The following is a 26,367-nucleotide window of genomic DNA, read 5'->3' on the forward strand; positions in this document are numbered from 1 at the left end:
AAACTTTTCTATATTCACTTTCTTACCAAAGCCTTGGGATGTTTCCCAACTGTAAAATGGGGATAAAACCACACACACCTTATCGAGTTGTCATGCGGATTAAATAAGTAAACACAGATGAAGTGCCTAGAACAACGCCAAGCACATAATAACTTCATGTCAGCCAGGCGGCATCGTTCCCATTTTACAGAAGCCCAGACTAAAGTACATGGGCCAGAGTCAGGGCTGGAACCCAGATCAGAACTCAGCAGGGCTCTTGGGAAAGAAATGCGCCTTATGCCCCCTGAGGACAGCGGCGGGGGTGGCGTGGTGGAACCCCTGCTTGCCTCCGTGACTTTGGACAAGCGCTTTACCTCTCTGAGTCTCATTCTCCTCACTATAAAATGGGACATTACTAACCACCTCAGGGGATTTGAGGACATGAAATGAGATGAAGTACCTCCCTCGAGTGCCTGTGAATTCCCTGCACAGAGCAGGGGCTCAGGGAGTGTAAGATCCCTGCCGCTGCCTACCCAGGACTACCAGCCCAGCCAGTGTCTTTATCCAGACTAAAAGAAGCCCCCCTCTGGTGGCTGCAGCCTTGCAGGCCATGTCTTGAGGTGCAGAGCATAGGCTGTAATTCACCTCCGACATGCCCCTTAGCTGGCAAACTTGAGCAGTGTACACCCTAGACAACTGTATGTAGTAGCTCCGAACCCACCCCCTTTCCCACCACATAGTCGCTGTTCATTTCTGTGATTGGTCGTTCAACCGTATGAATGCTAAGAAACAATGCCTCTCTATTTTCTATCCCCCCGTGTGATGGTGACCCCTTCGCCTCTGAGGGCACCTTACCTGCCTCCCGGGAAGCTAGAAGGAAGAGGAAGCAACACTGGAGGCCAAAGATGGAATGGATGCAGTGGGCCGGCTGGGCCATGTTGGAGATGGATGGCTGCTTGAGGCCATGGGCTGGGGTCCCCTCAGCTTATATGGGCCCAGGTTTGACGTCATTGGGGCTGGGGCCTCTCAGGCCTAAATCTTAAACAAATGGAACTGCCCCACCCCACAGGGGTGCCTTGATAACGGGAGACTGCAGCTGCTTCGTCATGGGGTGAGGAACGTGGGTGCCTACTGAAAGGGTGGGATCTGGGGTCAGGGAAAGGCAGCTGGGAGGGACAGCCTCCTGCCCCAGACCCAGTGGAAGGTGGGTTGGGTGGGCAGCCTCCAGGGTTCTGGGCAGGTGGGGAGCAGATGATGGGTTCCAGAAGGACTGAGTTCTGCCTGGGGCCAGATGGGGAGGGGGCTGGTTGGTTGCCTGGATTCTGGGAGGAGATTCAAATTCTGGTTCTTCCCCAGCTGCACGTTCACCCTCCCACTTCTCTCACGTCAGCCCAGCTCTCCACACCCCTTACTCACACAAGGTCACTCTTTTTGCCCTGGGTGGAGCTGTCCATGAGTATCAGGTGAAAGAGCAGAGAAGGGGGAAAGCCCTCACATAGCCCACTACTGCAGAGACAGGTGCTTCCAGGTGTCCAGAGACGACACAAGAAGTGGGGACAGTGGGGACAGTGGCAGAGACAAGACAGCTATGGAACCCCAGGAACTGACATCCCTCACCAGGGATGCCAGCAGGTCCAGGCCACCCAGAGGCACTGAAGCCAAGATCTTTGGCAGAGATGCTCAGTGGACAGGGGCTCTGCCTTCCCTCTCCCCACCTCCCGCCCTCTCCCACCTCAGCCCAGTGTCAGTCTCTTTGCCTGCAAGCCCCCATCCACCCCTAAACAGAAAAGCAGACCTCTCATTTCTAGGAGCTCGCTGGAGTCTCTCGCTCCCCTTTGTCCTGATTCCTTGCCTGAAGCAAACATTAGCTCAGAGACTGTCAAAATTCATACACTGCGTTCCCAAGAGACAGTGGCTGAGGCTGGAGTAAGGGGAGGACAGGCTACCTGGACTGTAAGGAGAGAGAAATCCATGGGTCCAGGTGTCTAAGTCACTGCCCCTATCGCCCACTTAATTTGTTCACTGTGAGTCTCCGCTACTGGAAAGTCAGCACCCTGCAGGTGAGGTCTTTGCCATGATCGCTGCTGCATCCCCAGCACCTGGGACCGGGCCTGGCACACAGGAGACAATCAATAGTGTTGACTCGGCCGAATGGAGTGGAAGCCAGGGCTGGCTACTGCCTCTAGGGGGACGTGGAACAGGCAGAGGGTGTGGAGAGGGCTGGATCCAGAGGACAGGAGGCCAGGGCCCTGGGGCAGCGGGGCTCATGGGAGGACTAGAGGGCCAATATGTGAATCCGTCTCAGTACTTGACATGACTGGTCCCTAAGCCCTAGGCAGGGCTGGAATGTGAGGGAAGAGGAGCGGCCAACTGCTCATTAATGCAATTAATGGGAGATTAATTAAGCTTCATGGAGTCAGGCCAAAGACCAACTGCTCAGAACTGGGCAGCCTTCCTCCCAGGCAATGTGTCCTGAAGGATGGGGAGACTGAGGCAGAGGCAGACCCCTCCCCTGCGGCTTCATCTAGACGCAGGGCTGACTGACAACTCCTGTTTCCACTAGTCTGCTACCCCACACTTTCCCCCAGGGACCCAGGCCTCAGTAGAATAAGGGACAGTAATACTGCTTATATCACAGGGCTGCTGTGAACTAAAATATGTACAGTGCCTGGCACATAATAAGTGTTATTTAAGTGTTAGTTATTATTATTATACATTATTAGTTATTATTATTATTATTATTAATGAGGAATATGGAGCACAGAAAGGTTAAGTAACTTGCACAAAGTCACACAGCTATAATGGCAAAGCCAGGATTCAAAACCCGGGGTTATAAACTAACTTCACAGAGTTGATTCTTCACTGCCTAGTGCTGAATTTAGCACCTCCATGGGCTGGTCAGCCTGCAGCGCTCCCAAGCCTCTCTTTCAGTGGCCCCAAACCTCCATTCCTGCCCGGTCAGTGTTTCCTCTCAGCCACTCAGACTGCGGTTCCCTTTTCCCCTCATCCCTCCCTAAGTGTGGCAAGTTGTCATCTTTTACCTTGAAGCCCCTGTTCTTCTCAGAGTTCTGGAGCACCAGATCCCAGCTCCACTGGCCTCAGGGACCCACACATTTGGACCATAGCTTCTTCACTCACCTTTTTTTTTTTTTTTTTTAAAGATTTTTTTGATGTGGACCATTTTTAAAGTCTTTATTGAATTATTTACAGTATTGCTTCTGTTTTATGTTTTGGTTTTTTGGCTGTGAGGCATGTGGGATCTTAGCTCCCCTACCAGGGATTGAACCTGCACTCCCTGCATTGGAAGACGAAGTCTTAACCACTGGACTGCCAGGGAAGTCCCCACTCACCTTTTTGATACCATACAGTAGGCTGACAGTTGCTGCCACCAAAGTGAGAGTGATCAACACGATGGCCCAGTCAGGGACAGAGCCCTTCTCCTGTGGCTTTGGGCCTGAGGAACACAAGGAGACCTCAACCCCCTGACCCCCACTGCCCTCTGTGACTTTCCATCTTTCCTTCTGTGACTCTGACATCTATGTAACTCTAAGACCACGTTTCTCTGTGGAGTTCTGTCTTATCATCTCGGGAACAGAATCTCAGTGGAGGGGGTTTTAAAGGGCTTCACTCCAAGCCCCAGTCACCTCTTCCCGACACCTGTGGACGTGTCTGTCAGTCTCTAAAGTCCTCACTGACATCCACGTCTCTCCGTCTTTCTGAACCTTCCTCCATATTGCAGGCTCTATTGTCCGCGTCTCTCTCCATCTGTGATGTCTCTGCACTGTGAGGGTCCCTGGGTGGGTCTCTCTCCTTCTTCTGAGCCCCCTGTCCTCCCACTGCCCCACCCTAACTCTGATCTCTAAGGGGAGCCAGAGTCGGTTGTGTGTTTTCCCTCCACTCATTTCCTGCCCTCAGACTGCCTGGTGGGGAGACTAGGATTGAAGGGGAGGGGAGGAGGGAGACAGAGGGAGGAGGGAGGACAGGATCTGTGGGGGGGATGCTTGTTGCCCTGGAAAGACAGATTGGGCCACGAGGAATAAAGTTGAAAACCTTTTGCAGGTAACCAGACATCTGGCTGCTGGTCGGACCAGAGACTTGAGGGGGAACCGAAACCCTTTTAAGTATTGGAGACATCCTCAGACATACTCAAAACACAGTTGAAAGCAGGTCCTAATGCCTGTCCGTACACTCCTCGCCAGGAGCCGAGCTGCCTGAAGGTCAATGACCCACTGCAAACAAGAGCACCTTACAGGTCGGGATGCTGAGCTCAGGGTATGTGATGGCCACCCCAGCTGTGGTGGCAGTGGAACTTCCTGAGACAGCTCCACTTGGTGTGGAAGTCCCAGGCACAGGTGAAGCAGTTCCAGGGGCTGTTGTGGCCGAGAAAGATCCCAGAAAGGCAGAGGGGAAAACAGCTAGAGGAGATGTGAAGATGTGAAGAAGCAGAAATTCCATCCAGTTCCCCCTCAATTGAAATCCTAGCACGTTTTTGGTAGAAATTGATAAACGGATTCAATGAAAATGAAAGGGCTGAGAATAGCTAAGACAGTCTTAAAGAAAAACAAAAGTGGAAGACTTACACTAGCAGACCTCAAGTCTTGCTTCAAAGCTGCAGACATTAAGGGCTGTGGCACTGGAGTAAGAACAGACAGAACAGAAGAGAGTCCAGAAATAGACCCACACATACATGGTCACTTGACTTTTGATAAAGGGACTCACACATTTCAGTGGTGGGGAGAGAGGGAGGGTCTTTGAAATGAATTGTTCTGGGGCAACTGGTTATCTGTAAGGGGAGAAAAGGAATCTTGACCCCTACCTCACTCCATACACAGAAATTAATCTGAGATTTATTAAGTATTGGAGACATCCAATAGGTTTACATTTGAAAGCAAAAATAATATAGTTTCTGGAAGAACGTGTAGTAGAATATCTTCATGACCTCGAAGTAGGCAAAAAAATGTCTTAGGCAGGATACAAAAGGCACTAAGAGAAAAAGTTGATAAGTTGAAAAGCAGAAGGGGAGCCTTTGTATAGCCACCAAGGCCAGGATACTGCTTCAGTGAGGTTCCGGGGAACTAACAACTTACTCAGGGCTGAACACAGGAAGCCCCCACCCAAAGCTATGGACCAAGCCAAAGAGTTCTTCAGAGATGGACTGAGCAACAGAAGTATCACCTGGCAAAGTTGATACCACTCCTGTCGTGCTCCCCAAAATGGTCAGATCTAAAGTCTGAGGACTGCTGGGCAAAGCCCCAGATGTTGAAGAAACTTGAGAAACTCACAGAGATGGTGGGGAGGCCTGCAGAGATATCCCCAGAGGCAGTTGGGAGACCAGCAGAGACATCCCCAGAGGTGATGGAGATGCCTCCAGAGTTAGAGGTCCCCAGTGGGATCAGCTGAGCTGTTGGAAGAAGAAGAAAGATGCTAAGATGGTGTTAGAAGAGTTGGTCATCTCCCTGGGTCCAGAGTCCACATCTTGACCCCGGTGCCTCACGTCAGAGCCCGGGTGCTCACCTTAGCCGGCCAAGGCTTGCAGGCCCAAGAGTAGCACCAGTGCAGCGTCCACGATGCCCGCTGAGGCGCGTTTCCAGGACTGTCTCCCCGCCTCTTTAAAGGCTTTGAAGCCTTATTACAAGTCTCAGGAGAGCCAGGTGTGCCGGGGCCTCCATCAACAACAGGATCTCCATCCCCAGGGAGAGGCCACCAAGCTGTCCCCAGGGGACTAACCTGTCCCAGCCTGATCCCAGGAAGCCCTGGGTGAGGGGGAGAGTGAGGAAGATCCTGAGGACTCCCCTACCAGGCTCTTAGGCTCTTTCTGGATTAGGGATCTAACCCCCAGGCCCAAGTCAGTCCCCAGCCCAGGCCCTCTTCAAAGGGAAGAGACCCAGGTGTCCTATTCCCAAGGTCCTCTTGCTCCTAGAAGTATAACCATTGGGGGTGAGGATATACGGGTCCCTTGTGGAAGCAGGATTTGGGAGCTGGGTGTGGGTGGAGAACGTCACTATCTGGGGACTGCATCTGACTATTAGGAGAGCCCAAGGCAGGGCAGGAGGGTGAACACCTGAGTCATCCTTCGTTCCCAATGGCTGCAGCCCACAGAGCTTTCCATTCGTTTGGCTGAGAAGGGGTGACGGGAGAAGAGAGACACCTGGTAAGACAATTATCATGTTCAGGGACAGTGCAATGAGCAAGTTCAGAACCCAGCTCTAAATCCACCGCACTGGAATCCACCACTTCTAAGCTGTGCAGGCTTGGGCAAGTCACATGACCTACTGAAGTCTTCGTTTCTTCACCCCTAAAACTGGGGTAATGTAGTACCTACTTCAAAGGGCCATAATAAGCATTAAAGGAAATAATGTTTCTAAGGTGCCTAGCACACAGAAGCCTTGGCTATGATTACATGGAAAGAAGAGGGCCAGTTGAGAAAGACATGGGCATGCTCCCAGTGTCCTCTTAAGAGGACACAGATGCCCCAAGGCATCTCTCTATGTTCCCACCTTCTCACCCCTGCTCTTACCTCCTATGTCTGATGATCTTTTTGTCTATTAAATCTTCCCACTCTGGGCTTCCTACTCTCCAGTACAGGACTGGGAGCCCTGGGATCACACTTTGTTTACTTTTATGGGATAGACAGTGTCTCCCTCCATCTCTCCATTTCCCTGGTCCTCCTTTTTTTTTTTTTTTGGTAACATTTTTATTGGAGTATAATTGCTTTACAATGGTGTGTTAGTTTCTGCTTTATAACAAAGTGAATCAGTTATAATATACATATATCCCCATATCTCTTCCCTCTTGCGTCTCCCTCCCTCCCACCCTCCCTATCCCACCCCTCTAGGTGGTCACAAAGCACCGAGCTGATCTCCCTGTGCTATGCAGCTGCTTCCCACTACCTATCGGTTTTACATTTGGTAGTGTATATATGTCCATGCCACTCTCTCACTTTGTCACAGCTTACCCTTCCCCCTCCCCGTATCCTGAAGTCCATTCTCTAGTAGGTCTGCGTCTTTATTCCTGTCCTGCCCCTAGGTTCTTCATGACCATTTTTTTGTTTGTTTTTTAGATTCCATATATATGTGTTAACATACGGTATTTATTTTTCTCTTTCTGACTTACTTCACTCTGTATGACAGACTCTAGGTCCATCCACCTCACTACAAATAACTCAATTTCATTTCTTTTTATGGCTGACTAATATTCCATTGTATATATGTGCTACATCTTCTTTATCCGTTCATCTGTCGATGGACACTTAGGTTGCTTCCATGTCCTGGCTATTGTAAATAGAGTTGCAATGAACATTGTGGTACATGACTCTTTTTTTTTTTTTTTTTTTAACTTATTTTATTTTTTTGCTTTATAACAAATTTAATCAGTTATACATATACATATGTTTCCATATCCCCTCCCTTTTGCGTCTCCCTCCCACCCTCCCTATCCCACCCCTCCAGGCGGTCACAAAGTACCGAGCTGATCTCCCTGTGCTATGCGGCTGCTTCCCACTAGCTATCTACCTCACGTTTGGTAGTGTATATATGTCCATGCCGCTCTTTCACTTTGTCACAGCTTACCCTTCCCCCTCCCCATATCCTCAAGTCCATTCTCTAGTAGGTCTGTGTCTTTATTCCTGTCTTACCCCTATGTTCTTCATGACATTTTTTTTTCTTAAATTCCATATATATGTGTTAGCATACAGTATTTGTCTTTCTCTTTCTGACTTACTTCACTCTGTATGACAGACTCTAGGTCTATCCACCTCATTACAAATAGCTCAATTTCATTTCTTTTTATGGCTGAGTAATATTCCATTGTATATATGTGCCACATCTTCTTTATCCATTCATCCGATGATGGACACTTAGGTTGTTTCCATCTCCGGGCTATTGTAAATAGGGCTGCTATGAACATTTTGGTACATGTCTCTTTTTGAATTATGGTTTTCTCAGGGTATATGCCCAGTAGTGGGATTGCTGGGTCATATGGTAGTTCTATTTTTAGTTTTTAAGCAACCTCCATACTGTTCTCCATAGTGGCTGTATCAGTTTACATTCCCACCAACAGTGCAAGAGGGTTCCCTTTTCTCCACAGCCTCTCCAGCATTTATTGTTTCTAGATTTTTTGATGATGGCCATTCTGACCTGTGTGAGATATCTCATTGTAGTTTTGATTTGCATTTCTCTAATGATAAATGACATTGAGCATTCTTTCTTGTGTTTGTTGGCAATCTGTATATCTTCTTCGGAGAAATGTCTGTTTAGGTCTTCTGCCCATTTTTGGATTGGGTTGTTTGTTTTTTTTGATATTGAGCTGCATGAGCTGCTTGTAAATTTTGGAGATTAATCTTTTGTCAGTTGCTTCATTTGCAAATACTTTCTCCCATTCTGAGGGTTGTCTTTTCGTCTTGTTTATGGTTTCCTCTGCTGTGCAAAAGCTTTTAAGTTTCATTAGATCCCATTCGTTTATTTTTGTTTTTATTTCCATTTCTCTAGGAGGTGGGTCAAAAAGGATCTTGCTGTGAATTATGTCATAGAGTGTTCTGCCTGTGTTTTCCTCTAAGAGTTTGATAGTGTCCGGCCTTACATTTAGGTCTTTAATCCATTTTGAGTTTATTTTTGTGTATGGTGTTAGGGAGTGTTCTAATTTCATTCTTTTACATGTAGCTGTCCTGTTTTCCCAGCACCACTTATTGAAGAGGCTGTCTTTTCTCCACTGTATATTCTTGCCTCCTTTATCAAAGATAAGGTGCCTGGTCCTGCTTTTGGCTTTTCTCCCTGACTTTGCCCAGGGTCCTCTCTGCCTCCATCCCTCTGTACAGGGGCCCATTGGTTTTGGGGGGAAGAGGGAGAAGATGAAAAGGGTGGCAGCTAAGAAGACAAAGGGCATGTGCCTTTGTGCATTCTAGAGGGTTTACGTGACAAGTTTATCAGTCTGTTGAGCTAATCCCTGTGTCTGGCAGGATGACGGATGGGTTCTAATCTCTCTGCTACTGATTGTGTGACCTTAATAAATCATTTACCCTCTCTGAGCCTTTGTTTCCCAGTTTTTAAAGAAAGAGGGTAAACTAGATGGGCTCCAAATTCCCTCTACAAATCTGTGCTTGTGTTTGCCATTCTGAGTGCCTTGTGAAAGGGTGTTGGCTGGGAGGATGAGGGAATCCCTTTTGCCGTGAGTGCACAAGGCAGGGGGTGGGGTGGATATTTGATGAAATCGTGTCCCTGCCTGAGTAGCTAGGATATTTTAGAGCAACTAAAACAAAATATTCAAAGACGAAATTTCCCCCTTACCCAGATTTCTCACCTAGAAAGCCCCTGTGGCCGGGGGAACAGAACACCTGGGTTTGGGAAGAACGTGTCCTAACCCGCCCCTCCCTTTTGGGCCCACATTCCTGAGCCCTTCGGTGGCATGGATGACAGAAATTAATTGCAGTTAATAATTAATCCCTAAAGAGCAATGAGAGGCCCAGGCTTGGGTGGGGCCCAGACACTTGCACAGAGGGACACCCTCAGCTTCCCTCTCTGTGAGACCAGGGACCCACCTCCTCAAGCCTCGAGACATGGGGCAGAAGTGGAGCGCAGGATCCAGGAAAGGGGACCACCCTCTATTTCCCCAGCAGCCCAGTGAATGGCCCTCTCCTGGGTCCTCAGAGCCAAACGGAGAGAACTGGAAAGTCCAGTTACCCAGCTTCCCCCTCCCATCCCCCCCTACACACCTGTGCTAAGGATCGAGTGGGGAGTAGGAAGGCAGGCCAGTTAAGGAGAGGCCAGAAGGTCTTCAGACATCTCTTCTGTCCATCTGAGAAGCAAGAAGTGATAGAGCCGCGATGGGGGCTGGGCTGTCCCTCTTCATCCTCCTGACCCTCCTCGCCAGCTCACAGGGAACAGGTAACGTCTGGAAGGCTAGACACCTGGGTGCCCAAGACAAGGGTCCGAGAAAGGGAATGAGAGAGATGGAGGCACCCTAGTCCTGAGCTCCTGAGTGTTCAGGGCTGAACTCCTGCAGGGAGAGGGTCTGGAAGGGCCTTGTCAGGGAAGAGGAACTCGGGTGGGTGTGGGGCAGGAAGGGGTGCCCGCATCTCTGAGGGAATCCAGCCCTGGTGGCTGGGTCCTAAGCTGTGCTTTTGGATCCCTAGGGTCAGAAATGACTTTGCAACTGAAGATGAAGAACTCCTTTCTGGCAAATTCCTCCTATGATTCCAGCTTCCTGGGACTGCTCGAGAAGGTAGTCCTTGGGGAGGGAAAAGGATGGGGCTTTGTGAACTTGGAGTGCATTTCTGAGTCAGCTTGGGCCTCTGGCTGTCTCCGGGGTGTGGGTGAGGGCCATCTCACACCTTGCCCTCTAACCCTTTCTCTCCCTCACCTCTGCTCCCTCCTCCACCTCCCATCAGGGACCAATGTCACCCTGCATCACGCAGGATCCCCACACCACGTCACCTGCAAAGTCTGAGAGCGGTCGAAGCCTGTGCCCTTCTTGGCTGGGGCATCCCGTCCCCGGGGTCCAGGTGCAATGCCTGACCCCGTCTTCCAGCAGGCCCTCACCCTGCTGAGTGGCAGTAAATATGCTGAGCTCAATGACTTGACTTTGTGGGTTCATGAGCAGAGGGGCCAGCAGGAAAATGGAATTGGACACTCAAGTCTCTGACTCTCCCTCGTTAAGCAGAGGGTTTCCAGGGTGGACGCTCTCTCTCCTAACACCAGTGTCAAAGGCCAGAAGGAATCTGGGGAATTAACTGCTTGGACACACACACACACACATGCAGGCCACACACACATACACATGTGCATACACACACACACTTCAAGCTGAGTTCTTCAGAACACCTGGGAATAAAGAAGAGGAACATTTATTGAATTCCTGCTTTGTTCCAGGCGTGAAGCTTTCCCATTTCAATGCTTGCAACAATCTTGCATGTAGCATAATAGGTTTCATTATCCGATTTTACAGATGAGGAAATTGAGGCTTAGCGAGCATAAGTCACTCACTGAGGTCCATTAGCAGTGGAGAGATCTGACACCAGGCAAATGCCTTGGCTTAAGCAAGGTTTTAATTTCATCTACCGCTGCTTAAGCTTTGGGACTGGGGGCTCAGGAACCTCAGACAGGGATGTGAGCAGAACACCCCCAGGATATGGGCCCCCTGACCAAGGGATCCACACAGGTCAGTCTGGGTAAGAGGTGGCGTGGGGGGCAGTTCAGGTGAGAGATGAGGGGTTCAGCTAGTGAGAGGATGGCCAGCCTGGCAGAGTGGTGGGGAGAAGAGGATGGGCGCTCTTGTGCTGGTAACTATGGGAACGTGTAGTCCCACAGGCCCACTCTTAAATCGTAGGTGAGTTTCTTATTCTCTTAGAGCCTCCATTTCTTTACCTGCCAGATGAGGATAATGATAGTACCTGCTTCCTAGGATTGGTCTGAGGATTACATGGATAAGTTACCTAGGGCACTTGCCATGGTACATGTCAGATAGTGGACCTGGGAGGTAAGGATCATTATTAGGGTGGAAACCTGGTCCCAGCATATAAATCCTAGTCCCAGGGGTCCTCCTTCTCCTGCCTTTTTTTTTTTTTTGGCTGCGTGGCTTGCAGGATCCCAGTTCCCCAACCAGGGATTGAACCCATGCTCCCTGCAGTAGAAGCGCAGACTCCCAACCACTGGGCCGCCAGGGAATTCCCATCTCCTGCTTTTCTTGAGGCAGGTACACATCTGACTCCACACTCAAGATGATCTTGACCTCTTACCGGCTGTCTCAAAATGCAAGCATGCAGCCCAGACTTGACCATGTGGAGGGCATTGGTATGATTGCCTCCTGTTCTCCACAATACCTGTCCTACCAACCCTACCCCCGCCACACACCATCACCACCATATGAAACTAGAGACTGACTCCTTCGGGGGGAGAGGAAGACAACAGTTCCATATGGAGTATCCCTGAAAATGAGAAAGCATAATAAAACAAAATTCCTCTAGTTTCCTTGACAATTGTCCTGAGACTGTTGGCCCGGAGGAGAGGTAGCTGGGGGCTCCAAAGGGCCCCAATATTTCATGACTGGCCCCTAGCCTGCACTGGTGGGCAGGTGACACCCATGGGTCAAGTGAATAGGCCCCAAGCAAGTCAAGGGATTAAATGTCTGGATCTCCAAAAGGCTGGAGGAGCAGACAGCTAACTGCTTCTTTTTATTTTTTTTAATTTTTATTTTATATTGGAGTATAGTTGATTAACAATGTTGTATTAGTTTCAGGTGTAAAGCAAAGTGATTCAGCCATACATATACATGTATCTATTCTTTTTCAAATTCTTTTCCCATTTAGTTTATCAGAGAATATTGAGCAGAGTTTCCTGTGCTATACAGTAGGTCCTTGTTGGTTATCTATTTTAAATATAGCAGTGTGTTCATGTCAGTCCCGAACTCCCAAGCTAACTGCTTCTTAACCTGGTTCTCGAATCTCAGGGCCTGGGATCACAGGGCTGTGATTTCCAGATTCTTTTCTCAAAGAATTCTCTTCCCAGACTCAAGGCAGAGTGGGGCAGTAAAAAGAATGCTTTGGGGTTCACTAGACTTAGGGGTGGCAGAGGCTGCTAACCTTCCCCTAATAAGCCATTCCCCTCCTTTTGGATAGTCATGTAAATATTAGCTGAGCACATGGCTATGTTACATTTCCCAGCCTCCCTTGCAGCTAGGAATGGCCTTGTGATCAGGTTCTGTCCAACGGGTTGCAAGTAGAAAGGAAGTATGTATACAACTTCCTGGTAATATCCTTGACAGGAAAGTCACTTCCTTTCCTTTCCCTTCTCCCAGAGGGAAGAAAACAAAGTCTTTACAAAGGCCTACAAGGTCCTAGACCAGCACTTTCCAATAGAACTTCTCATGATAATGGAAATGTTTTATTTTATAACCTGCACTGACCAATATGGTAGCCACTAGCCACACGTGGCTATCAAATACTTGAAACGTGGCTAGTGTGACTGAAAAACTGAATGTGTAGTTTTATTTTAGATAGTCAAGTGGCTACCATTTTGGACAGCACAGGTCTAGATGCTTGCCTTGAGCCTTCCCTGATCCCTACCACATCCCTTACCTTCCTGAGTTCACCTCTCACTCTCCCCCTGCCCCCTACCACCTCCTTGCTACTCTTTGAGCTCTCCAGGTGTACTCCCATCTTACTGTTTTGCTCTGGCTCTTCCCTCTACCTGGAACACTCTTCTCCCAGACATCCACTTGGCTAATTCCTGTACCTCCTGCAAGTCTTTACTTAAACCTCGCCTTTACAATGAGTTCTGCCCTGACCCGTTTCATATTACAACCTGCCTCCCCCCAACACACATATGCACCCGAGCCCCCTACCTTATTTCACCCTTTTCCCCGCTGGCATTTATGACCTTCAGACACACTAGTTTATTTACATGTGTTATTTCTGACTCTCCCTGCTAGAATGAAAGAACTACAGTGGCAGAGAGATTTGTTTCATTCATTGATGAATCCAACGGTCCAGAATAGGGCCCAGCATATAATAGGTGCTCAAGAAATACTTGTTGAACTGGGGGAAGGGAAAAAGGAAGGTGCTCACTCCCTCCTTTTCCTTTCCCTCTGGGTGGGATGTGGATACAGTGGTGGGAGATCTTAGACCCAGAGTTGGGAAGTGTATCAAAATGTCAGGAAAGTAAGATCAAAAGGGGTATGGGACCCTTTAACTCAGAGTCCTGCACTGCTTCTGCCCAGCAAAAGAAACACCCATCTCGTCTGAGCCATTTTTTTTTTTTTTTGCGGTATGCGGGCCTCTCACTGCTGGGGCCTCTCCCGCTGCGGAGCACAGGCCCCGGACGCGCAGGCCCAGCAGCCATGACTCACGGGCCCAGCCGCGCCGCGGCACGTGGGATCTTCCCAGACCGGGGCACGAACCCGCGTCCCCTGCATCAGCAGGTGGACGTTCAACCACTGCGCCATCAGGGAAGCCCGTCTTTGTTGTTTTTTTAAAATAACTTTTTTTACTTTTGAGTTGAAGTATAGTTGATTTACAATATTAGTTTCAGGTGTACAACACAGTGATTCAGTATTTTTATAGATTAGCCACCATTATCCTTAAAGCTTGGTTACAGCAGTTAGAAAACTTGCACCTAACCTAACTGGGTTGAATCCCAGTTGACACTTTGGACTAGTTACTTTTATTCCCTGAGCACGTTTCTTCAACTCTAAAATGGAGCAAATATCCATCTCATGAGGTTCTTGGGCGGATTAAATGGCACCACAGAGGACCCAGCCCAGTATAGGCCCGCACACACAGTAGTTTCTCAGAGCTGCTGGACAGAATGTCACTTGGGTGTGGAAGGGCCAGGCCCCTGAATTCCACCAATGAGACAAGGTGTTGGAGGTGGAGGTGGCTAGGTGGGCATCTGCACATGTGTATATCCCTGCCTGGGGCTGGGCGGTGTGTCCCTGGCACTCTGGTTTCAGGTACACAGAAGCAGGGGGGAACTCAATCACCTGCACAACCTACAGCTCCCCCTAGGCCTGCAGGAAGTCCCGGATCCTCTCAGAACCCTTGGCGATAAGGCCAAGAAGCAGGGAAGCCTCCTTCTGGTGAGAAGCAGAAGAGGAAGGGCCTGCAGAAGTCGGGCCATTGTCAGTAAGTGCAGGAAGTAGGTGGAAGCCAGGTCACTGTCCCCAGGCCCTACGGAGAGCTCCTCCTTCCTCCAATGAGGGAGGCCCCGCCCAGCACCCACACTCCCACTGTGGCCCAGAACCCAGCGCTAAGAGGCCACCTGCCTCTCTCCCAGACCAAAGTGTCATGGAACAACCAAGAGGCGGAAAGTCACCGCTGGGGGAAAGAGGGACAAAAGGAGCACAAGCAGACATGTTTGGGTTTCTAAGTTTATCTGAATTTCCTCATTCCTAAACTTCCAGGTGGGACTGCATAGGAGGGAGGCTGGGGCAAAAACGTGAGCGTCTCGAGGACACCCAGTCACTCTGACCAAACCAGTCTGTTTCCTCATTGACGCAGGAGGGAACTGGACCACACGGTCTCTGAGGTTCCACAGCACCATGACAGCTGCCGAATCTGTCCTCAAAGGCGGGTCTGGGAGGGAGGAAAGCTACCAGGGATGGTTAGAGCTCAAAGCTCCCCAGGGCTGGGAGACACATCCATCAAGTGCCGGAGGTGAGAGGCCGCCTTGTCCAGTTTTGACAGTTCCAACTGGAGGGAAGAAAGCTGGGCAAGGAGAGAAGCAGGTGAGGATCGAGGTATAGCCTCCCCCCAGCCCACATTCCCTTAGGGAGTCAGGCATCCTGGGTGGCCTGCCCCAGCCTCACCCTCTGCTGCCTCTGAGTCTCTGCCTCTCCCTCTGATGGGGTCCGGGCTATGAGGCCATCAAGCTGCTTCTGCAACTTGAGTCTTCGGGCAGCTAGCCGAGGTAGGTGGGTCTGGGGGTCCACCAGGCCCTGCGGAAGAACAGAGAGAAGGCTCAAGACATCTGCAGTCCACCCAGCATGCCCTTCCCCCCATTCTAAGATCCCTCCTCACTTTCCCCCCACCTCACTTTTATAGAACCCGCCCCTTGCCCTCCTCCCAACATCCTTTTCAACCCCACCCCTCCCTCCTCCGGTCTCCTCTGGTCACCTGCAGCTCCATGTAGACCTGAACGGTGTCATTGAGAGCAGCCTGGGCCCAGCCCAAGGGAGCTGCTGCAGCTGGGGGTAGAAGGCCCACAGCCCCACAGTGGCCCAGGGTGCCCAGGGGCTCCAGGAAGGCCTCAAAGAGGCCCTGTTCTCCTGGCTCTGAGCTCTGCAGCAGCACTGGGGAGGAAAGGAAACTGTCAGGGTCAAGAGATCAGCTCCTCATCCTGCACCTCCCAACTCTGGGCTCTGTTCTCCAGGTTCCCCCTCTTTCCCACCAGCCCCTCCTGTCTGCAGAGACTCAGGAGCCCAGGGGCCACCTCACCTCGGGGCCGGGCCTTGGTGAGCTGGTACGTGGCGCGGAGAGCCCTCAGCGCCTGCACAGCCTCCTGAACCCGGGAGAAGTGCCGCTCCAGTTCGGGCTGGTGCCAGTGCTCCTGGAGATGGGCACCCAGAGTCGGTAAGCGGGCACCTGGGAGACTCGGTCTCAATTCTCCTGGCTCTAACCTCCACCCGCCCACCCCTGTCTCCTTAGAGCAACAATCTGCTCTCTCCACCACACACATAATTCACCACCTCAAGGAACGGAACATGGCAAAAACTGGGGTGCCATCTAAGAAGGTCTTAGATGATCGCTAGTTAATGTCTGTTTAGTCGCTCTGACTGGAGATGACAAACAACCAAAAATCAGAATTTAAAAGGTATTACTCAAAACTCACAAAACCAAGTAAGTAAAAAAGAAATTGAGTTAAACTTTAGAATTATTTTTTGGGTGAGTTTGTAGCATTTTATCCTTCTCAAGTTATTAAAGCTTAAAACTGCACTAAGATTTTTGGGATATCCTATCACTAACTAATCTCATCACAACCATGACATGTACTATTACTAACACACAGCTAGTGTCAGTCTGGTGACAACATCCTACTCTAACCACTTGCTAATACCGCCCCCAACACCCTGGAGTTACCCCAGCCCTACAGGAACAATCCATCCTCCCAAAGACTCCACGGCAAAATACAGACCACCACTGTCAACGACCCCACAGCAGCAAGCCCTTCTAGAAGACTGCTCCCCAAGCCTTTACCAGAAGTCCCACTCCAAGACTCCACTGACGTGACTCACCAAGCTGCGGGCACTGGGGTAGGGGGCAACACAGATGCTGGGGGCAGGGGCGCCACCAGGCCTGGGGGGCAGCCTCTGCCAGAGCTCTTCAGCCAGGAAGGGCATCAGCGGGGCGAGGAGGCGGAGACCGACGTCAGCGCAGGAGAACAGGACCTGAAGAGGCCCCGGGGGGTGGGGCAAGTGCAACAGCACCGGCTTCACAGCCTCCTAGGGAGGAGGCCAAGGGGTCAGGCGATGTCCATGGCCATGTCCTTCCTCCACACGCTCGCCGCCCTATCAGTGAGGATGCTGTGGGTAAACACGGGCAGGAGCCCCCAGCATCTCTGAGACCATCAACTGTCCCTGGACACAGTGTGGAGCATGTGACAACGGGAAATCTAGGGCAGGGACTCTCAGGGATGGGTGGGGAATAAAATTGTTAGGGAGGTTTGTGTTGTTTAGGATGAAAAGCACTGAGTATTTTTTTTTTTATCAAAAAGAGACAGAAAATTTTTAAAAAGTTGAGAAACAGAAATCTAGGGCAGTGGTCCTGGGCCATCAGTGTCAGCATCACCTGGGACAAGAAATGAACATTCTTGCCAGCCACCCCCCAACCTACTGGCTGAGCTGCTCTGGGGGTGGGACTGACACTCCGCGGTTAACAAGCCCTCCCTCTGAGAGAAGCCCTTGGTCTAAAGACCCCTACTCTTCCTCCCTGTCTGCTCCCAGCTCCCAGCCTGCCCAGGGTCCAAACTCAGCAATCACAGGGACTAAAAAAAATCTCCATCTGCCTCCCAATCCTGCTTTGTCAGACTTGATTTTCTAGAAATCTCCCCTCCTCCTCCTCTCTCTTCTGGTGACAGGCAGGGAACAGCGCCCGGGCCAGTCCCAAGGAAGAGGGGAATGAGGATTTCCCCATCTCATCTGTCTTCCTGTCTGGAGGGAAGAATTAGGAACCCAGTTCAGAGCTCTCCGCCGGGGCACAGGAAGCAGGTCTGCAGGGGGAATGCCCTCGCCTCACTCACCAAGTAGACGTCACAGAGGTTGTGAAGCCAGAAGTGGTGCAGGGCGTGGGTGACGAGCGCGAGCTCGTGGGTGAGGAAGCCCCGCTCGCAGTCCCGGGCAGTGCGGGCCAGGCAGCTGAGGATCCAGGCGTCCATGGGGGAGGCGGGGGACAGCTGCGGGCAGAAGGGGCTTCAGGGTGGGACAGCTTGACTCCCACTCTGCTGCCTCCTCTCCTTCTAGACCCTCCACGAAGCCTCAGATGTCAGACTACCCAGCTCCCAAGCACCCCTTCTTTCTCTCTTACCTCCTCTGCAGGCTGGGGTACGAATTTCTCCCCAAGAGCATTCAGGATAAAGCGCAGGGCATTCCAGATCTTATTGCAGAAATGTCTGAAGCTCAGGACCTCAGAGACAGACAGGTGCAAGTCGCCCCCTGGGAGGGAGAGACAGGAGGCAGCGTGCACTGGTGGTGGCTGCACAGGGAGTCCTTGGCCCTGCCCTGCCCTGCCCCACTGCACAGGGGCCGCCGCCGGCTGCCCTCGCCCGGGCTTACCCAGGGCCCCGTGGGAGCACAGGGCGAATCTCAGGGCGTCTGTCCCACACTCGGGGATCCCATGAGGGAAGTCCTTTCTCTGCAACCAGCAAGAGAAGAGGGGTGGCAGCTGCCTATGAGGCTGCAAGGCCAGAAGCTGGGTTGCTGGGTCGCAGAGGAAACCGGTGGCCACGAGCTAGAGGCTGGGATGGCTCAGACACTGGTGACTCACCTGTGCTGAGGCCGCAATCACCAGCTCTGCGGGGTCCAAATTCCCATCCCTCAGCTTCTCCTGCAGCACCTGGGGTGGGTGAGTAATTCACTGGCCTCAGTGGAAGACCCTGCCCCTACAAGGGTCCCGCCTACTGACCCTCCCAGCTCCAGCCCACCCTGCCGGCCCCTCCCCTGCCTTCCTCTCTCCTGAAAACCCCATCCCTCTTCGGGCCCTTCATCCTGACCTGCAGCTCCACCCCACTGATGATGTCCCGTGGGTCCAGCACATTCCCCAGCGACTTGCTCATCTTCCGGCCCTGCCTGTCCCGAACCATGGAGTGCAGCAACACCTGGGGGCGTGGAGGGGGTCAGCAGAGGGGGGCCTGGAGAACTTTCCCCTGGAGGATCCCCTGGCTTTCCTCCAGGCTTTAGGGATTAGGCTGGGAAGTGAATCAGGACAAAGGAACTGGGAACACAGAAAACCCCACATTAGGGGTTAGAATGGACAAGGCTTGGGGAAGACTGGGGAGTCACAGAGAGGGGCAGGGCACCAAAGGGCCGTTACCTTGCTGAAGGGGAGCTGCCCTGTGAGCTGGGTCCCCAGCATGACCATGCGGCCCACCCAGAACAGCAAGAGGTCACCACCCGTTTCCAAAAGTGACAGGGGGTAGAAACGAGCCAGGTCTGGGGTCTAGGAGAAAAAGATAAGCAGTGAGAGGCCTAAGCCCAGGGCCTCCAGCTCTTCTCGAGACTCTCTGGGGGCCCTGGGGGCCACTTCCTCATCCCCACCTTCACTCTCTTCCTCTCAACACACCTCACCTCTTGGGGCCAGCCCAGGGCAGAAAAGGGGAAAAGAGCCGAGGAGAACCAGGTATCCAGGACATCGGGGTCTGGGAAACAGAATGGGGAATGGGAACAATTGGAACCTCAGCTTCAGAACCTCAGCCCACTGCTCCCACCTTTCCAGCCCAAGCCCCACCCACAGAGACCAGGGATCGAGCCCTCCGTCCCATTTCCAGCTTTCCCGACCCTACCTTCTCTACCTCAGTACCTGCTCCCTCAAACACCCAGATGCCCTCCCCTGCCCTCCCCAGCTCCGGTACCCACCCCTCTCCAGGGTCAGCTCCGCCCCTGGTCTCCCTGTCAATTCTGCAGCTACTTCTCTGGCCTCAGCCTCTGTCCGCCCGACCACCCAACAGTCCTTCGTGTCGCCCTGCAGAAGTAAGGGGTAGGGAAGAGTGAGGAAGAACAGCACCTGACGGGTGTGAAATACCACTGAGTTTTCATGTTCTCAGGTGGTCTGAGAATGGCCGGCACCCTCTGGTGGTGAGATGAAGAATCGCCAGCTCAGGAGCTCTGATCCCACAACAGATGTTTACATGACCAAGACCAGAAAGCACAGCAAAGGCAGGGAGCTGGGATGGGCACTGGAAGTCCTTGGACTCCTGTGCTAAGGCTCTTTCAGCCACACCCAGCCCTCCCTTCCGCTGCTTCCTACCAACCTGTGTGTGCTCCTCTACAACCAGGTAGGCTGGAATCTGATGACCCCACCACAGCTGCCGGGAGACACACCAGTCCCTGCCGGGAGGACACGAGTGATTTTCTAGCATAACCAGTGGGCCCCCTCCCCATCTCCTGAGAGCCCCCCTTCTCCTTACCCAGTGTGGGAAAACCAGTGCTGCCAGTTCTTCTGGTGGAAGGAGGGACTGAGCTCCAGGGCCCCTGACTCCACAGCCTGGAGGGAAAGGACCTTTAGATGGTGCTTCCCTACCTGCACCCCTCAACCCCCCAAGAATGCGACAAGTGGTCTCTGAAGTGGTTCTAAAACTCAGGAAGAACCTCCCAAGCCTCCTGAGAAGATTCTGGGCTTGAGTGAGGATGCAAGCCAGCCCTTTCTGGGCACCAGGCCTCCATCCCCACGGTTCTCCTCTCAACGAGCACAGCTAGAGAGGTCTGTGGGGCAGAAGGGCCCCCAGCCTCCCTGTTTCTTCATTCCACTGCTCAGGGAGTGCCCCGGCCCAGGCCCCAGGCCCTCCTCACACTGCAGCCTCACCTTGGCAGCTCTGTCGCCCATTTCCCGGCAGCGGACAAACCACTGGCTCTTCGGTAGGTATTCTACCACATCCCCGGAACGGCTGAAAGGGACACAGGACCCGACTACGTGCCAGGCCCTCAAGCGCTGAGGATACAGCAGCAAACAACACTGACACAGAGCTGGTATTCTAGCATAAAGGGTGCACAGCTCATCTTGCCGTCACTCTTAAGCTTCATCCATTCCCATCTGGGGGTGGTCCCTACGGAAAGGAGTGAAAATGGGGTTACCTGCAAATGGGCAGCACCATAGGGTGGTCCTGGAATCCCCGGAACAGGCCCCGTTCCCTCAGTGCCGACAGAATCTTTTCCCGGGCCACAAATCGGTGAAGACCCTGGGGAAAAGCAGCAACAGGAAAGCTTAAAGGCTGCTAGGAAAACAAGAAAGTGGGAGAGGGGAGATGGGGCAGAGGGTGCCCCCAAAGAATGGGGTATCACTGAGCTGGTACTACCTGCAGCCAGTCCCCACAGAGGGAGGTCATGGTCCCATCCTCCGCAATGACACTCAGGGGGCTCAAGCCGTGTCGGGCCCCCAGCTCAGCATCGGCAGGGCTGTGAGCTGGAGTCACCTTCACTGCCCCTAGGGAAGCAGAACTGATGTAAGCACTGAACCCTGACCTTGGCTTTTCCAGATGTATCGTCATCGCCCACGCTACCCTATCCCTCCCTCCTGTCCCCCAGGAGCCTTGACTTCCTCTCTCTCCCCTGCCCCCACTCACCTGTGCCCAGGTGTGGCTGAACAGCACAGTCTGTGATAAGGGGGAGAAGCTGCCCCGTCAAGGGATGACGAAGTTGTCGTCCATGTAGATGCTGAAGGGAAGGGAGAGGGATCAAGGACAGGCACGTGTGTGGGATGGAAGGGTCTGGGGTGGGCATGAGAGCCCTGGGAATATGAGGGTGAAATCCAGAAGGTAAAGGGCCAGAGCAGGGCCCGGTAAACTTTTCCTTGAGGGGCCAGAGTACAAATATTTTAAGCTTTACAGGCCAAGAGGCAAATTCAGTCTCTGTACAACAACTCCACTCCACCACCATGGCCGAGTTAGATAATACATGATGTAGCTGCAGACGATACAGAGGGAACGAGGGTGGCTCATACAAAAACAGGCAGCAGGTGGATCTGGCCCACGGACCATAGTTTGTCAGCCCCTGAGCTGAAGTGTAACATCAGGAAGAGCCACTGGAGAACTGAGATAAGGGAAATTTTAGGAAAAGGAAGAGAAAGCGGAGAGGAGGAGCTGCCATTCTAAAAGGAAGGGAAGAGGATGGGGGTGGGAAGGCCATGTGGCAGAAAGCGTGCTGTGTATTACCGTGTATCGGGAGTCAGCGGGATGGACGGCCACAGCCACGTCTCCAGGCAACGTCTCTGGCCTCGTGGTTCCTACCACAACCTCTGCATCTGAAGACAAAATTCAAGCACTTAAAGTTGGTCCTCGCCCTCACCCCACACTCCTGACAAAGCCAAAGCCAGGAGAACTGGCAAAGGGAGGGGACAGGGATGGTCAAAGTTGAGCAGGCCCCCAGGAGTAACTAGAGAAAACTAGGACCAGTGCCTACAGGAGCCTGAGGTTTCCCCCAAGCTAATGACCAGAGGCCGGAGCGGGTGTCTGGTGCTGCAGAATTCCTCAATAACTTGCTTGCGAGACAAGCATTCAGTAATGCTAATAAATACAACTAGAATCCTTGCTTGGTGCACAGAGGACACTGGGGGTTCTCGGTGCCCTGATCATAAATGCTGTGCATTCTTTGGGGCAAGCAGCAGCCCCTCCTACAAGAAACCTCCTCTGACTATTCCAGCTCATCTATCTTCCCCTTCTCCAAACTCTTGGGAACACTTATTGTTCAAACCACACTTTAGAACTGATCTTTTGTCTCTTCCGGGGGTAGCAGCCTCCTGCAGAATTATGCTAAGCTCCCACAGGGCAGTGACCACGTGCACTTTTTTTTACATGGCCCAGGATACCGAGGGTGAGCGCCCATGAGGACGCAACACTACCAAGGTTCCTTGTCATGTGGGAGACAGGCTGGTGGGTTCCCTCCATCAGCCCAACGTGGGCTTGAGAAAACAGGGGAAGCAGAGGCAAGTGCGTGACCTTTCCGAGGACTACCCTCACCAGGCTCTCCATCCACGGGGAAGGCCACGGAAAAGAGGAGGCCAAAAGACACAGGGGTGGGCGAGTCAGGCAACCGAAGCTCCGTGCAGCCAGGGAGGGGCCGGCTCTCCACCTGGAGGCGTGGAAAAAGCAGGGTCAGAGAGCAGCCTTTCTGCAAGGCTTGCACCCGGCTTCCCACCTCCATTCATCCACGGCCCCGCCTCCCTGCAACTCATCTAAAAGCCACTGGAGGATTCAGGAGCCACCTCCCTCCCCTCATTGAACTCTCACAACATCCCCATGACACAGGCATTTCCATCACCCCTAATTTACAGACTGAGGAAACTGAGGCTGACAGAAGCTAACAGCCTGCCAGGAGCCACACAGCTGGGAGGTGGCCAGACTCAGATGTGGATCCAGGCAGTCTGGCTCCGAAGCCCAAGCTCTCCCCGTGCCTCAGAGCTCTCACAAACCCGCCTCTCCTTCTCTGCCTCACCTCAATATCCGAGATGGCAGAGCGTAAAGCACACGACCAGTTGACAAGCTGCCGGCTCCGGTACAGCAACCCAGCCTTGTAGAGCCGCACGAAAGCCTCTGTCACAGCCACTGAGGAGCCCTAGAATGATCTGAGTGTCCACATCCAACCGCCTCTTCTCAGCCCATCACCCCACTCAGGGACCCAGGCATCCCACCCTGCTACCCCAACACAAGTAGCAACACGCTTCCCTGCACAGAGCTCTAAACACCTCCCTGACACCCACAGGGACCACGGCGTGGAACACTCACGGCATCCATGGTAAAACACTCTCGGTCCCAGTCCAGGGAGGCCCCCAGCACTCGGAGCTGCTCACATATCTCTCCACCTTTCCTGGAGTGAGTACGGCATTGGTTTAGCCTCTAGAAGCTAATGGACACAGACAAACCCAGTATGGGGCCTTCTATGACACTGAAAGAAGCATAAAGTTCTACAGTAACAGGGGAAGGGGCAGCCGATTTGTGAGAAACCCAAAGAAGCTTTACAGAGAAGATGGCATATGTTAACAGACCTGGAAGAAAGAGGGTAATTTCAGGTGGATGGAAAGTGGGAATGGCTGAGGAGAGATGATGAAATCTAAGCAAAGGAAAATGGGATAAATAGAGGGAAAAACATACATATATACATACATATATATACGTACATATACACAAGCATCTACATTTTAACGTATACAATACACACACACACACATACACACAAAGCTTGGAGACCCCACCAAATGCTAAGGGGCTTCAGAGCTTAAGTCACCACAGGAAGTTAGGACCGAATGGAAAAAGCCTGGACTACATGTTAGGAGAGAGGGGCTGGGAAGCCAGGACCCAAACCTGCTGTCTCGGCCCCTCCAGTCCTGCCCACCATACTCACTCTTCCTTCCACTTCCACACCTCCCTAAGGAAGTCTTCCCGGCTCAGCTCGTGTCTCCTCACTCCTCGCTCCTTCCACAGCTGTTTCTCCACCACAGCCTACAGCAAGATGAGGCGGCAAACAGAGAATCAGGTCGCTCTGGGGGAAGAACTCTGTCACCCAAGAAAAGGAAAAGTGGCAAAAGACATACTTGAGTAGCAATCCCTGCATGATCTGATCCAGGGACCCACAGCACCTGATCCCCACGCATCCGGTGCCTGCAAAAGAAATACCGTCATGGGACTTCCCTCGTGGCACAGTGGTTAAGACTCTGCGCTCCCAATGCAGGGGGCCGGTGTTCGATCCCTGGTCAGGGAACTAGATCCCACATGCATACCACAATTAAAAGTTCATGTGCCGCAACTAAGGAGCTGGCAAGTGCAACTAAGGAGCCCACCTGCCGCAACTAAGACCTGTAGCAACCAAATAAATAAAAAGAAAAGAAAAACCCTCACAGGAATCCCTGGTCTTACATGTTTGTTTATCCTCACTCCTTCCCACTTTCTCCTTCCCCTCCAAGAACTCAAGCAGCCCCATTCCCGTCTCACCAGCGCACGAGGGCGTCCTGTATGGCTACGGTCAGCGCATGCCCAATATGCAGGGAGCCCGTGACATTGGGAGGTGGGATACACATGGAAAAGGTCTCCCGTGTGGCCTGGGGCAGCCTGGCCTAGAGGAAGGGAAAGTCAAAGGGCAAGAGAGGGCTGCATGTTTCCTGGGGAAATAGCACACTCTGGTGTCTCCAAGGCAGAAAGAACTGCAGGAAAAACAGTCGGGCAAATAACAGGGAAGGGGAAAACCTGTGGACAGCTTGGATACACCAGAGGGAGAAGGCAAGCTCTCCCTGCTTTTGGCAGCCTCTGCAATGTGGCTGGTTGTGAGCTCCAGACTCATGCCCACCAACCTCATGGGCCATTCTGCCCTGAGGACCGTTTAGCACCCCTCCCTACCACGTACTAACCTGATATTCTGGTTTGAAGAAGCCCTCTCGCACCCACCAAGGGTACCAGGCAGCCTCAACATATTGGGGACTGTATGCAGGAGGCAGGGGCCGGGAGACATCTATGGAGGAAGAGGAGAGCTCCACTAACTCCTGAGTTTTGTTCCCAGGTTGCATTTCAGCAGACCGAATGGGCAACCAAAATGTGAGGGAAAAAGCCTTCAAGTGTCCTAGTTACCTTTCTTTTCACCATGTTCCGTGGGGATTTCATACAACACTATCTCCTTAGGGGTCCAGGCCTTACTGGATTCTGCAGGTGACTGCAGAGAGGAGGAACCAGAAGGGGGGATGCAATTCGAATATACCCCAGGTATCTGGAATCCAGCCAGTCTCTCCTCCAGCTCCCTCCCAAGATTTCTCAGAGAACCAAGGACAAGCTGTCTGACCCCTAACCTTGCTCTTCTCAGCGATTCCAGCCTCCAGTGCCGCCTGCTTCTGTCGCAGGCGCTTCTGTTTGGCTTCACGGTTCCTCTGGGAGACAGCTGATCCATTGGGCTCTGACTGGGTGGAAAGGGGATGGGACCTGGGGAGTCCCCTTGAGGGCCTCAACCCCCAGAGTGGTGGTCGAAAAGAGGCCAGAGGCAAATGAGGCATCTGGAGTACTTGGAAAGGGGCCAAGGTCTGTTCCAGAGAGAGCACATTAGGAAGTTAGGCGGGTGAGGGAGGGTCACACCTCCCAAAATCACATCCTCCTCCTTATTCTCTGCCTCCTTCCAAGCACTGGTCTGTTATTTTAAGTATCTATCCCATCCGTCACAACCCTTCCTCTGTGAAGACTAGATTGCATGATGTCGACAGGGCTCTTCCGGGACAGCGTAGGACTCTCAGGCCCTCAACCTACTCATCTGCGACGTGGGGATGACCGCGGACACAGAGAAAAGGGAAAGGACTCAGGGATTCTGGCAGATGATGGACATTTGCGCTCCCGAGAGCCAGCAAGGAGTCCCACCAGGGTTACTACTTGTTCTCCTGCCCCAGAGGCCGTCCGCACTGCCCCCAGCCAGCGCGTGCCAGGCCTTCCCGCCCGTCCCGCCGCGTGGGTCCTGACCCTGCAGCACCTCCCACTCCCCGAAGGCCGGCCGGCCGCGCGCTCACCCGGTGAGCCCGCCGCTATCCCAGGGCGCCCCGCGGCTGCGAGCGATTGGGGCGGCGGCGGCAGGCGCTCGAGAACCAGCTAACCGGACCCCGGCACTTGACTCGCGGTCACCGCGGCGCTGGGAGGCGGGTCCCCGCCCGGGCGCATGCGCGGTAACTGGCCTCGGCCCCACCCCCTTCCCCTCCAGGTCCAATGGCTGTCGACGCGGAGAAGAGGGCGTTCT

General features: G+C 52.6%; 2 protein-coding genes across 3 annotated transcripts; one reads left to right on the top strand and one right to left on the bottom strand.

The window, feature by feature from the left end:
• Positions 1-9,553: 9,553 nt before the first annotated feature.
• SFTA2 (surfactant associated 2) lies at positions 9,554-10,419 on the top strand (the record flags this gene model as incomplete). Its single annotated transcript, XM_082639329.1, has 3 exons — positions 9,554-9,857; positions 10,106-10,194; positions 10,333-10,419. Exons 1-3 carry the CDS (start codon positions 9,797-9,799, stop codon positions 10,417-10,419), a joined length of 237 nt encoding a protein of 78 aa, XP_082495455.1. The 5' UTR covers positions 9,554-9,796.
• A 4,095-nt stretch (positions 10,420-14,514) lies between these two features.
• VARS2 (valyl-tRNA synthetase 2, mitochondrial) lies at positions 14,515-26,327 on the bottom strand. Of its 2 annotated transcripts, XM_082639316.1 has the most exons (30): positions 26,144-26,327; positions 25,442-25,669; positions 25,227-25,308; positions 25,010-25,110; positions 24,597-24,718; positions 24,200-24,266; positions 24,010-24,107; positions 23,394-23,475; positions 23,104-23,223; positions 22,629-22,740; positions 21,825-21,913; positions 21,237-21,327; positions 20,970-21,097; positions 20,749-20,852; positions 20,480-20,561; positions 20,085-20,161; positions 19,929-20,004; positions 19,534-19,639; positions 19,246-19,316; positions 18,992-19,117; positions 18,672-18,776; positions 18,446-18,514; positions 18,235-18,313; positions 17,987-18,114; positions 17,703-17,855; positions 16,699-16,905; positions 15,902-16,013; positions 15,581-15,756; positions 15,274-15,402; positions 14,518-15,172 (listed from the first exon to the last, which is right to left on the bottom strand). In XM_082639316.1, exons 2-30 carry the CDS (start codon positions 25,640-25,642, stop codon positions 15,077-15,079), a joined length of 3,189 nt encoding a protein of 1,062 aa, XP_082495442.1. In that variant the 5' UTR covers positions 25,643-25,669; positions 26,144-26,327; the 3' UTR covers positions 14,518-15,076. The 2 variants fall into 2 exon arrangements, with proteins under 2 accessions (XP_082495443.1, XP_082495442.1); XM_082639317.1 differs by lacking the exons at positions 24,597-24,718; positions 25,227-25,308; positions 25,442-25,669; positions 26,144-26,327 and having other exon boundaries at positions 14,515-15,172; positions 25,010-25,106.
• Between the last annotated feature and the right edge of the window lie 40 nt (positions 26,328-26,367).

This window comes from Mesoplodon mirus (assembly GCF_964341445.2).
Source record: "Mesoplodon mirus genome assembly, chromosome: 12".
NCBI classification, from domain to species: Eukaryota; Metazoa; Chordata; class Mammalia; order Artiodactyla; family Ziphiidae; genus Mesoplodon; species Mesoplodon mirus.

What these genes read in the sequence shown, in the direction of transcription:
- VARS2 (XM_082639316.1), bottom strand. Translation starts at nt 25,642, where the DNA reads ATGCCTCATTTGCCTCTGGCCTCTTTTCGACCACCACTCTGGGGGTTG. An exon ending in ATGCAGGGATTGCTACTCAA is followed by an intron (nt 24,108 to 24,199) that starts GTATGTCTTTTG and finishes ATCTTGCTGTAG; the next exon opens with GCTGTGGTGGAGAAACAGCT. An exon ending in AGGTCTACATGGAGCTGCAG is followed by an intron (nt 15,403 to 15,580) that starts GTGACCAGAGGA and finishes GTTCTTCCGCAG; the next exon opens with GGCCTGGTGGACCCCCAGAC.